At 39.6% G+C, this 13,018-nt stretch overlaps 1 protein-coding gene, 1 long non-coding RNA gene and 1 pseudogene across 2 annotated transcripts; 1 reads left to right on the top strand and 2 right to left on the bottom strand.

Moving 5' to 3' along the window:
• Nucleotides 1-5: 5 nt before the first annotated feature.
• Nucleotides 6-1,947, bottom strand: LOC114753261 (laccase-5-like; annotated as a pseudogene).
• A 5,603-nt stretch (nucleotides 1,948-7,550) lies between these two features.
• Nucleotides 7,551-9,225, top strand: LOC114753259 (uncharacterized). The gene is made up of 3 exons (XR_003740983.1): nucleotides 7,551-7,677; nucleotides 7,839-8,094; nucleotides 8,906-9,225. It is a non-coding gene; the product is annotated as an uncharacterized LOC114753259 (long non-coding RNA).
• Nucleotides 9,226-9,369: 144 nt separating this feature from the next.
• Nucleotides 9,370-12,428, bottom strand: LOC114753263 (probably inactive leucine-rich repeat receptor-like protein kinase IMK2). The gene is made up of 2 exons (XM_028941935.1): nucleotides 10,214-12,428; nucleotides 9,370-10,130 (listed from the first exon to the last, which is right to left on the bottom strand). Exons 1-2 carry the CDS (start codon nucleotides 12,213-12,215, stop codon nucleotides 9,544-9,546), a joined length of 2,589 nt encoding a protein of 862 aa, XP_028797768.1. The 5' UTR covers nucleotides 12,216-12,428; the 3' UTR covers nucleotides 9,370-9,543.
• Between the last annotated feature and the right edge of the window lie 590 nt (nucleotides 12,429-13,018).

The raw sequence follows: 13,018 nt of genomic DNA, 5'->3' as shown, positions 1-13,018 counted from the left end.
AACACGTTCGGGACTCCGAGCTGATGGGCCTGGAGGATGGAAATGTTCCTCGGGAGGACGAAAGACACATTGTTCATGCTCGCAGTGAATCGAGTGCCATTGGGCCCCTGGCATCTTCTCTTCTGAAGTTGGGCGGGCACTTGTTGAGCCAAGGCCCACAGTGAAGAAGAGGTTCTCATCGATTTCGGTGGGCACTTCGGCTTTTCGCGGGCTTCGGAATTTATTGCTGAAGGCGGTGACGGTGTTGGTTGTCGTTGTAGGCGGGAAGTTGGGGCATCACCGGTTGATGCCGGGGCCTCCTTTTGCGTGATGGTTTGCGGATTTGTATTGGAGAATGGCGGTGGTGGTCGTATTGTCGAAGGGTGCGTTTTGGGCGGACTGGTAAGCACGCGCCGCCATGTAGTAGCGGGAAGAGGGTTGGTCGCCGGTGATGAGAACGTCGGTGGTCTGACCAGGTCCTAGCATGAGAACGTTGGTGGTGAAGGGCTTGAGGTAGGAGGCATCGGCGCCGACGACGGTGAGCTTGTGGTTGGCGACGGTGAAGAAAAGGGGCTGATTGAGTGCAGCGTTGATGACTCGGAGGAGATGAGTCTCGCCGGAGTCGATCGGAACAACAGTGGTATCTGCAAAGCGTTGACAACGACCACGTAAAAAAAGCCAATTCACTTTTACTGTGCAGTTAAAAGCTAATTAACAAAACGACTCGTCCCCGGATGTTATAAAAATATTAAATATAACGCATGTGATAAAAAGCTCAGTCACTTTCCGGTGTATGAAAACTAAAAGCTAAATTAACATGATACGTTGATGGTATGGTTTGGAGGAGAAGAGAGAGAAGAAAAGAAGAAAGAAGAAAACCTTGGCTTGAGCACTTGTAAAGATCGCCAGGCTGACCATTGATGGTGTAAGCATCGGACACGTTTGGAGCGGCTCCTGTTCGAGTGGCCTGCCTCAGAACATCAATGGGGTTTGTGTCCCACCATTCCCCTGCAATGTATAATCATTGTCATCATCATCATCAATAATCACGAAAATTCCTGTCGTGACTTGACTTTCCTATATCACTGTTTGCCACCTTTATTCTCTTGCTCTGATAAACACATTCACTAAGCGATGAAAAGGTAATAATTAAAATGATTGATGATGATTACCGAGAAGAATGGGTGTCTCGCACTTTGGTTTAGGGAAAGGGTAGGGCTCTCCTTCCCTGGGACGAATGATGAGAGCTCCATAAACAGTGGCTCTAAGCCAGGAGCTGTGAGCGTGCCACCACAGTGTGCCCTCTTGACCTTGAATTGTGAAACGGTACGTGTAGCTTCCTCCTGGACGAATAGGGCACTGTGTCACAAACTCTGGTCCATCTGCCCAGCCAGTTCTCATTTGTCGAACTCCATGCCTGATCCATTAGTTAACATCACCCAATATCAATCTCGTGGGTGTGTGTGTGTGTGTAAAGACACCCCGTAATAACACACTTGCAAGAACATAGATGCAGGGACCAAAAAAGAAAAATGATATGTACCAGTGAATGGTGACGTTGTAACGAGCTTTGTTGGTGACTTTTACGACCAAAGTGTCTCCGTTATTGATCTCCAGAGTTGGGCCAGGGAATTGACCGTTTACTGTGATGGTGTTGTGGGTTTTGCAGAGCCTCTTCACTTTTGCAGCTTGAACCTGCACCCATCAATTCCAATACCTCATTAACTGTTAGCCACAAAAAACAACATTTATAGAGAGAAAAGAAATTCCTCAGAGAGAGAGAGAGAGAGAGAGAGAGAGAACGTACAACAAACTGGTGCTCATGAACTCTGGCATTTGCAGAAGACAATGCCGAAGCTAGAAGAACTAGAATGACCAAGAGGAGGGATGAACCATGAATGATCTTGAGAGCCTCCATCGTTGAACTGTGAGTGATGAGGAGAAATAGACTTCAATGTGAATGAATGATAATGGGTTGTGTTGGAGATGGTGGGAGAGAAGAGAACAGGGGGCCCTTTATATAGAGAACAGACAGATTAATGAGGTTAATACGACATAGAAGGTCAGAGTGGAGGGCAATTTCCTTCAAACCTATGGTAGTTGTTGCACCCACTAGTTTTTAGTGTCTTTCATTAATGCTTCTTTCACAAGTCTTCATTTTGAAGGTTCAATTTTTCCAAGAGCTAGCATCATTACTTTTTGAAATTTTGTTCAACTAATTAATTGCCTGTTTTTTAAACTCCCCCCCCCTCCCTTCTTCGTCTCTATTGGCTTACGCGTGAAAAGGATGAGGATTAGTTCAATTTTTCTTTTACCCATTTCGTTAACTCCAAATGATAAACAAAAAGGAAATTAGTTTCATCTTTGCTCAGCATGAAGTCAAGTTTTCAATATAAAATTATATACGAGCGACATGTTTGAAACGGACTATACTACAAATCACCCGCGGAAAGCAAACATAAACTAACCATGCCGACATCCAACAAATCAATCCAAGTCATTCTTGTAAAATTTGGGATGAGACTATTGTTTTGGAAGAATATGTTTCTCACTAGTACAATTGGATTAAGGAAGTTATAGTTCCAGCATTTTATGATTAAATATTAGAAACAATAATACTACTCCGGTCCTAAATATAAACCCATTTTGTAGTGTAAATGTGTCTTATATTTAGAATCGGAAGTATTTTTTTGCCAGTGGAAAGAATAATATTTTTATACATATAACACTTGAATGCTTAGAAGTTATCACAAAGAGACCGAGAATTATTTAATTTATATTTTCCCACGTTCTAGGTCGTTATAAAACTAAAGCATAAAGATATATCCGACTGTTTCAATAATGCTCAAAGTCAATCATACTATCAACTTGACTCCATCATAAACATCAATTATGACATATATATAAAATAATAAATAAAATATTAGAGAAAGAATATTATCATTTCATTTTTCTTACGTTATTACTACTAAATATATCATACTAATCATTTACAGTTGACTTCGCTTTACATAATTGATAAAACGATAATAATTCGTCTAATAAGATATTTTATCAAATATGATAACTATATATCCCACTTTAAGTTCATAGAGGACCAAATTCATATTACCATGTACCACCCGTCACATATAGATGAAGTCCCAAATTCTAGCCTCAATATGTTTATGGGCATTTATATTAACATTAGGATATTGCATTGAAGCTTGAAAAACAACAGGATATTGGCTCGGCTATAACTTAAAGGGCATTGCCAGCTGACATCTTATTCAGGCCTACTCTTTTGTTTTTATTCAAGGAAAAAACCTGCTCTCCCCCTAGAGTTTTTGGTATGATAAACACGTAATTATATGAGACTTAATACTCAAAAACTAGTAGGACGACCCTTTAATTTTGGAAGAAATGTTATGTGTGAAAAGTGGACTATATCGTGCCTACTGGCAAACAAGCTAATATACTGATGATAATGGAAGGGATTTAATTGGATCCAACAAGAATTTAGTTACACAAGCTCATAAAAAGCAACTTGGAGCCCTAAATTAGGTGACCTATCACCAAACATTTCACACTTGGATATGATGAATCTGCTTCCTGAATACTGACAAACATGTCACACTCAAAGATCGTTATGTACCCACATATTCCATCCCAGAAAGAAAAATTTCAGAAGGTCACCAAATTGCCACGTATTGGGCAAAATGTCTGGCCATGGTTTTTCAATAGTATTCTTTGACCCATAAATCAATTAGTGTATATCAACTAATGAAATAATCAATTAATTGTAAATAAGTTAGCATATGTTTACCAAAATATCCTTAACGAGGACAAGTGAATAATGGCAAAGTACGTATGACCATTGAGTCTTATTGTATATATAATAAACTTAGATAATTGACTTTTGAAGAGTAAATGTCAATTCATTACTAAGTTCTTAGTGGATTTATCTAATTTGCTCTATGTTGATCATGTCTCTTTCTAAGTCAGCTAGTTCACCAGCTACGTACTGTGAACTTAGTTACCAAACCTTGCTTTTGGCGTCAGAAAGCTCCCTCCAGCTTATACAAATGAACGTGTAGTGGGGTATGGCATGATATATAGGGTATGGGAAAGCCTTGGACTAGTCTATTCTACTTCTTAAAATGCCCTTTCTTTACTTAAACCACAAGCAACACAGAATAATGCTACCTCTGATAGTTAGTTACGTCAACCCATATCCATTATAAGAGCCTGGTCTGACCCCTTCGAGGATGGATTCTTGTGATTTGATTAAAACAGTCCCCACACAAGATTATATTGGTGAGATTTAATTTACATCGGTGGGTTATGTCACAAATCTTTGGTCTCTTTGAATGAAAGCATGTCAAACTGGTAAGAGATACCAGACAACAAAAATGGTTAGCAGTGGATTGGTGAACAAGAAAGAACCATGTTTATTGAAATTATTAAGTTGGTGGAGTTTGTTATTGACATTTCATAGATTCTTGAGAATGAAACATATTAAAGTGATCACTCTCAAGTCGTTATTAATAATGTCAAAGAGTGGTGAAAAAATTGACAGATTAGCAGAAAATAATGCATTGTTTCCAAGTCAAATTTTGCAGGTGCCTTGTTTGCTTAAACCTTCCAATCTTTACTGATCAATTTTCAGTTTCGTTATTTGACTTGTCAATATTTTATTGGGCAGTTACAAGTAGGTACTTGTAAACTTAAGCTTAATTATTATCACTATTTTCTGTTCTATCCAGTGCTGCGTATAGGCCATCGATAGTGGTTGGTGGAGTTTCTGCCTCGCTGGTTCAGCAATATTTATTAAATTAATTTCGGGCCAAAAATATTTATTAAATTAGTAAAGAATATGTTGCAACATATGGTAATTTTTGCATCACAAAAATAGATAATAAACCTCCCACCACGTGCAGTTGATCAAAATATTTATATAACTTTCTTAATATATTGCAGTAAAGAGATAGCCTGATTTGTGTGATTCTTATCATTTTGGAAAAAAAGTAAGTACATTTTGGCCTCCTAAAAGTATCCCAAAATTTTTTTTTTAAAAAAGTGAATTTAGTTACTGCTTGAATTTTACCCTACTTGATGGACGGATGCAAGCCAAAAGCAATGATTATGGAGATTGCACGAGATTGAACAACAAACCCATAATATTGTCGTGGTTCTGAAGATGGGGCCTTGCTGAAGTTCACGCTCAGAGCTACATGCATTATGAGGTTTACTTTCTGTGAGAGTGCACATGTTATAACATATAATGCCTTTGAATTTCACACTAACAAGTTCTTCACATAGCCTGCATGTGGCCCTCCCTGTGAAAGGTCGAAAGTCGCTATAATCTGTTGCATCAAACTTTTATTTGCACTAATTCCCTGTTTTAAGGGATCCAATGTCTTGTCCTATTGGGGGCATAAGTGCCCAAAAATTCCACCTTTGGTTTTCTCTCTTGCTTTTAATCACTGATGATCTGTTTAGGGTGCTAATTTGTAAGCAAATTAAAGTGATTTTAATTTCTGTGGCATGCAATAATCTTCAGAGGTGGTTGAACTTATGATGTGATAAGCAGTGACATTATAATTGGCTGTGAAAATAATGCTGATAGTAACTAGAAATTATCCAAATGATCGTGGCTTTATATCCATAATTCCTTTGGAAACTATTAAGAACTCATCCGTGTCATAGTCATTCATTTAACAGAGGATAATGGAGGTGATGATCCTAACAATGGCACCTCACGTACAAAAAATATATTCTGCATGCGTACATTCCACTTAACAGAATCCAGCCAGATGGTTATCTCTTTCTTCAAAATGTGTGTCTTTAGATATATACAAATATATATGACTTTTGAGCATTCGTTTCTCCGTTTTCATATATGTGTATATGACTTTTGAGTAATCTTTTCTCTGCTTTCTTTCCTCTCCTTTCACACTTCAGAACACATGACACGCAAATTCTCCATTTTCTCCGACTTTATTTCCTTCCCCTTTCATTGTCTGTTTTAACTAGCCTGATTATCAGATACTCATCCTCACAACCACATCCTCGATAGCTTTTTCTTTTATCTCATAATATGCCTGGGTTTATACATTGACTTATTTGATTCTTGCTCAGAAGTTCTTTTACGGAACAAAGACAACCAACTAATAGTTGTCATATCAGTGTGACTTTGCCTAAAAAACTATTCACTTTATAGCAGCAAGTATTAGCTAGCTAAAGCATATGGCTACAGGCTACTTTTCAAGAGTGACAGAGAAACATTCAGGGCCACATCGTTGGTTGATTTGCAGCATATGGAGTAAAACTTCAACTCGAATCTTTACAAACTGGGAATGAATAATCACGGCACCAATCCTTGATGCAAAAAGCCAAATTAATCACAGCTGACATCCAGCTAGTGTTCCATTAAATTTGAAACTGGACTGTGCTTGATTATTTGATAGCCAACGCGTTTACATTCTTGTTTGCTGTCTGATCAACAAAAGAAGTGTTACCAGGTCCCTGAATTTTCCGAGAGGATAGAAAGATGGGTTGTGCCAATCTGTCATGTGATTGAGGAAAGAAAACGTAAACAAACTAAGGGAGCTAGTAAAACTTTGGTTTTTTTTTTTTTTTTTTGGGAGGGGGTGTTCACACAAGAGTATTTCAAAGATGTTTGGCTTGCAATATAAGCAATCTTCCGAAATCCACATATGTAAGTATGTGATTCTGTTGAATAACAAAACTGCTTAATTAATACTCCTCCGGTCCTTAATATAAGACCCATTTAACCAATTTGATTCAATTAAAAAAGTTAGGTAAGTTAGTTAATTATAAGAAATGTGACACTTTTTTCTTAAAATACCATAAACATCTTTTTTAATACCCCATCTTCCTCTTCTACTTGATTATGGTTGAGAGAGTATCCATAGAGGTGATTTAGAGAAAATTGATAAATATGAGAAATGAGTTTTATATTTAGAACCAAAACCAACTCAACAATTAGGTCCTATATTAAGGACCGGAGGAGTAATATTCATAGAAAGTATCACTTCGTTGTGAATAATCTTAGGCCGGCTCTTATTCATGGGGGATACCTTGATCTTAATTCCCTAAAGATTATTCTACTGAACAAATGAGATGTTACTTCACGGCATCTTCCTCTGAAGTACATTGATGATGCAAAAACCGGGCACCGAACTTTTTCTCCTTTGTTTCACAGGCCTAGGAACTTGACAACAAACTTTACATGGGACCTTAAAAAGACAGGTACGTTACACTTTACAGTGACCAGATAGGGTAATAATCAAAAGTTACAGTAAACTACAGTTTCTACTTTCAACAACCTTTTTTGCCTTTTCACACGAACTTACAAGAAGGAAAGGAGTGTGCAGCAGGAAAGCTTCCCAAATCAATTCATAGCTGAAACTGGTTTCCAAGACAAACCCAAGGCTATCCACAATAATCAAAATCGCCGATAAAAGTAAGTGCAACTAAATTTCAAGCTACACAGAAAATTAAGAGAAAGTTGCAGCATTCCTGTCTTGAACACCCGCCGATTTTTTTGTTCTTTTAAAAATCATCAGCAGAAACGGCGGCTTCTTCCCTCGAAAAACGGCATGCCATATCTGTTCCAGATAACCGTCAACTACCGCAGTCTGTGACTGAATCCGATAATCCCCCTCTCTCGTAGCTGGAGTCTTTCAGTTTCAGGTCTAATCAAACCCTCAAATCCCCCTCTAGTTCTTACATTGAACCCCTTCATTTCCGATTTACATGAATATAGAGGTCTCGGATCCAATTTATTCGTCCCTGGATACGCCAAATTTGTTGGTCATGTAAATTCTAATGTTCTATGATATGATATGCTGCAGGAATACTGCGTGATTACATTGAAGCAGTGCCAGTAATCAACAATGTATGTATTTTCAGACCGATCAAAGTCATTACTGAAAGCTCAAACACCTGCATCAGAAATATCTTGCTTGAAAGTCACAGATTGAGAAGCTTGAATCTGCTTCATCCAAAATATTTGGTGGAAACAGGTAGACCACACACGAAATAGAAGAATTGAAATAAGCTTCTGAAAATGCTAAGATTTGTGCGGAGAATGAATCTGATCAAATCAAGGTAACTTGCCTGTTCCTTTTCAATAGGGGTCCGTAGGTTGCCTGTATACTTTCAGTTCTCGAGTCTTTTTCCTACGCACAAAAGGATATATCCACTTTCAGATGAAAATGACTTTTTTATATTTTATTTGACATATGATACTATCTATGGTTCTTGTAATAATCAAAATTTCAAAGCTTTTTTTTTTTGTACAAAATTTGAATTCTTTTGTCTCAATTTCTTTGTTTCATTTCTCCATTCAATTATTCAAGCTAATGGATGTGTCACCTTAAAAATTGAACACCCTTGTACCGTCCAAAAAAATGACAATAATATCCATGTTTCCTATAGTGCAGCCGTATCTTCGCGACCTGATTTACATTTTTTATTTTATTCTTGCACTTCTGTTATTGTGTTTTGTTGAGGTTAGATTTGCAGCTTCAATAAATTCACAAAAATGCCTTTTTAGCGCAATTTAATCTGCATTTTTTGCATCTTATCTATAAATTTCCAGTAGAGTATACTTTCTCAATTTTGCTTTCTAGATAGTTAACATCTTCAATTAATTGATTGAATTTTGGAAGCATGGTTATCATATTATCCTGGATATGTAATCTGTCGTTTAACCTTTTGCCTGCAATTTCTTAAGTTCCTTCACTCTGTCATTTGACCCCTCCTTCCTTCTGATCCCTTCCCTCCTTACATATGGCCTTTGAAGTCAAAACGTGATTCACTTGCTCAAGTCAATTCAATTTTACCGACCCTTAGAAGTGGAATCGTTTTCATGGAAGGTTCTGTAAAAATTTCAGGATTTACTGTGGAATGTTTGCAGGAAAATAATAGGAATGAACTTGAAAGAATTGAAAGAGAGACACAAGGTAGCCTGCATTTATCTGCTGTTTTCAGTATAGTTTGACATCAGACATGGCTATTTGTAATTCAGAGTAAATAATTGAAAACAATGCATTTCACTGGCTGTTGTGCATAGCAGAGAAGATGGCAGCTCTTGAGAGAAAGTTCGCCAGAATTCTGTCCATAAATTCCCTGTACTGTAGGACGTAGGCAGCATGCTCTGTATTGCCTTCTTTTTCATTTAACTTGGAGTTAGTGTAAACGGAAGTGGCTACTCTCCACTTCTTAGTGAGTGTAGGCATTGTGGCTTGTTTCCTATGTAAATATTGTTTTTTTTTTTTCCATCGTTTCTTTCTCCATTGGGGAATGTGTGGGGCAAAATATTGATTTAAAAAAAAAAAATAGAGGAATCAAGAAGCTTGGCAAGACGTAGTTTCCATAAAAAATGAAGTGTTAAAAGAGGAAACACTTGCCGCTATAAAACACAGCAGTATTTACAGACGCAAGCAATTCAAACAGGCCAAGTTGTAATAAAATATGAATGAAAGAATAATGACAGTCCTACTGAGCACAAAAAAGAAGTAATTTAAAGGCTAATTTCCTCCTACAACAATGCTCCTAATCACTGGTTGAACTGGTTGGTCTCTCTGGTCTAATCTCTTCTAATTGGTGTAGTACTTGCTGAACTTCTGGTCGTGCTGATGGAGAAGGATCAACACAGTGCAAAGCAAGCTTCAGTGTGTTCAACAACTCATCACCAATGGTAGATGCATCTCTCATGAGCTCCACGTCGAATACCTCATTCGTCCATTCTTCCTTCACAATGGAGGCAACCCATTGAGGCAAATCCACCCCATTCATGGCCTCACCTGGTGACTTCCCTGTTAGGAGTTCCAACAAGATCACACCCAGGCTGTACACATCAGTTTTTGTGTTTGCTTTCTTCAGCTTTGAGAGCTCCGGCGCTCGGTAGCCTAAGGCTCCGGCTGCCGCAACGACGTTAGAACTAGCGGCGGTTGTCATTAACCTAGAAAGACCAAAATCTGCTATTTTAGCATTTGTGTTTTGGTCCAGCAGGACGTTGCTGGATGTCAGATTCCCATGTATGATATTCTCATGGGAATGAAGGTAGAACAAGCCACGAGCCATGCCTTGCGCTATTCTCATCCTTGTTGGCCAATCAATGGCTGTTTCTGGCCCACGAGCTGCAACATAATAATGAAAATATATGAATCAATAAAGTTTCAAACTTTCCAAATATATGAAGCTGATTGGATTTTGAACTCACCGTGCAGGAAAGCAGCAAGACTTCCTCTGGGCATATAATCGAAAACCAGAAGCTTTTCCCCCTTGGGTCCCAGATAATATGCCCTCAGTGCCAAAAGATTTGGGTGACGAATTTTCCCAAGAATGTTAACCTCAGATTCAAATTCTCTCTGGCCTTTGGTGATCTTTTCTCTCAGTCTCTTCACTGCAACCTCACTTCCATCCTCCAAGGTGGCTTTGTACACTGTTCCGTAGGTGCTCTTTCCCATTATCTCTGCGGTTGCACACAAAAGATCATCGGCTGTAAAGGCTGTGGGGCCGTCAAAATGGACTAGTTTCCCTCCAGCCTCACCGCCGGCCTCGGCTTCACCGGCAGCTGCAGCTGCTGCTGCTGCTGCAGCAACTCCTTTTCCGGTTCCAGAAGTGCCAGCACTTGCCTTTTTCTCTGCTTTCGATGCTGCTCTTCTTCTGATCAAGAAGAAGATCAGGATTCCACATATTATTACGAGGAGTACGAGGAGAGCCCCTGCTGCTATCAGAATTATGTCTTTGATATGTAGTTTCCGACGATGATGGTGTTTCGATGCTTCAGAAGATGGAGCGGAGACAATCCCAGATGGTGCTGGAGAAGGACATGGGATTGAAGGGTCGTACCCACATAGTTGAATATTACCCAAAAATGAGCTCGAGTTAAATTTTTGGGCAAGTAAGGAGGGAACAGGACCAGAGAGGTTATTGTAAGAAACATTGAAGAAATTAAGGCTACGTAAATTGTTAAAGGAGGATGGGATTTCACCACTGAGATTATTCAGTGACAGATCAATCTGTTTAAGCGAGGAAACGTTGCCAACACTTTCAGGAATGTGACCATTAAGTTGATTTCCCCTCAAACTAAGAACAGAAAGATTACGTAATCTACCTAGAGATTCAGGGATTTGGTCATCAAGGTGGTTGTTCTCAACATTCAACACAGTAAGCGATGACAACTTAGAGAGACTAGCAGGCAAACTTCCGTTCAGGGCATTATTTGAAAAATCTAACGTTGTTAGTCTAGAAAGGCTCCCTATTTCATTTGGGATAACTCCGCTAAGCTGATTATGACTCAGAGAAATCTCTCTGAGTTCAGCTAAGCTGCCAAAAGAAGCAGGAATGGTTCCAGAGAATGAGTTATGGTCTAGGATCAAATTCTGAAGCCGAAAGAAATCATTTTTCAGAGCCCCGCCCCATGAGTTTGGGATGGGGCCAGAAAGATTATTGTGTTGGAGAGAAACGAAGGTGAGAGAAGGTGAGCGAGAGAGGGTAGCCGGTATTGAACCAGAGAAGGAATTGAAGCTCAAATTAAGCCAATAAAGCTTAGAAGAATTGAATAGGCTATCAGGGATTCTCCCTGTGAGTAAGTTATTACTTAGGTCTAAGGACTGAAGCAAAAGGCAAGAACCTAATGAAGGAGGGATGGACCCTTCTAGCCTATTGTTGAATAGCTGGACCCCTCTGAGATTAGGAAGGAGTCCCAATGAGGAAGGGATTGACCCACCAATTTGATTATCATGAAGACTAAGCTTTCGAAGGCCTTCAAGTTGGCCTATCCTCTCTGTGATGTGCCCTCTCAGTCCCTTCCACGGAAGCTGGATCACGATAACCTGACCCTGGGCACACTTGATTCCAACCCAACCTCCAGAACAAGTAGTGAAACCACTGTCATTCCAGCTTCGCAGGAAGCCTTTGGGATCAATCAGCTCTTGCTTGAACGCTTGAAGTGCCAAGAAATTTGATTCTGTGACGACCACCCCATCCCAACGATCTCCTTCACCCAAAACCGGCTTCACACGAATGGAGAGCAGAAGAATCCACAAACAAAAGAACCAGGGAAACCATTGAAACGGGCTTTGGGTTTTACGACTATTCTTCCACTTCTCTCTCTTCTTGTCCAAAATGTAGTGCCAATCTGCTGCATTTCTCATCCCAAGTTGCGAAACCTGAGAAGGGTTGTACTGGTGGAGAATATCGCTCTTCCCCATGATCATAAGGAAGAGCGAAACAATCAGTAAGGATGTATAAACTAGAGCGGAATAAGAGAAAAAGGTAGGAACTTTGAAGGGAGAGTGGATTATTTGCTCTATAGCGACATTTGTGTTCACAGTGAATGAACAGAAGAGCTATGGGTCTGGACATAGAAGGAGGATTTTGTACCTAGGGAGTGAGTGAGCGGCGTTTTGAGCTCTGAGAATGGGCACGTGATAGTCATAAGGAGGAGGCGTGAGTGTGTCGGCGCGCGCTGGAGCGTGAGAGAGAGAGGGAGAGGGAGAGAGAGGGAGAATCTTTGTGGGCTGGACACAAATGTCAGGTGGGAGCAATAAGATTCAGAGGCTCTCCTTCTTACAAGCACTAACGGCTAGTTTTTTCTTTAAACAATGCAACAAGATTGAAGCACCTGTGGCCTTTTAATGCTGCCTCCTCACACCCCGAAGTCCCAACGGCTATGCCTTATCTGTTGTGTGGGTCCCGCCACACATCTTCCATCTGCAACATTCATGGTTGCTTCTTCTCAGTCTTCAGCCTCACTCCATTACAAAATGCCCCGAAACAACCAAGTCAGGCTCATGACGTGGCTTCCTCCCACTTGCTGCAAACTGCAAGCAGCATTCAATTTCAATTTATATTTTATAATACTCCACGAAGAAGAGCATGTTCATAATCGGACTTTAACCTCCAAAAGGGTTGGTCAATTTCATCATTTTTTAGCATTAAATGATGAGCTGGGTTTGGTAAAGTTCAACGGGGTCATGGTCCAATACATGTCAAAGCCGTCCCGAAAATCTGATAATGA

The sequence above is a fragment of the Neltuma alba genome, unplaced genomic scaffold, assembly GCF_004799145.2.
Source record: "Neltuma alba isolate B1F8T4 unplaced genomic scaffold, ASM479914v2 tig00007822_pilon, whole genome shotgun sequence".
NCBI classification, from domain to species: domain Eukaryota; kingdom Viridiplantae; phylum Streptophyta; class Magnoliopsida; order Fabales; family Fabaceae; genus Neltuma; species Neltuma alba.
Note: the sequence above shows the minus strand (reverse complement) of the source record. Positions and strands in the feature narration are given on the sequence as shown.

Excerpts from the sequence above, each read along its gene's own strand:
- LOC114753263 (XM_028941935.1), bottom strand. The coding sequence starts at position 12,215 with ATGATCATGGGGAAGAGCGATATTCTCCACCAGTACAACCCTTCTCAG. Across the intron at positions 10,131-10,213 it reads TCTTGCTGCTTTCCTGCACG|CTCGTGGGCCAGAAACAGCC; the intron begins GTGAGTTCAAAA and ends ATTATGTTGCAG.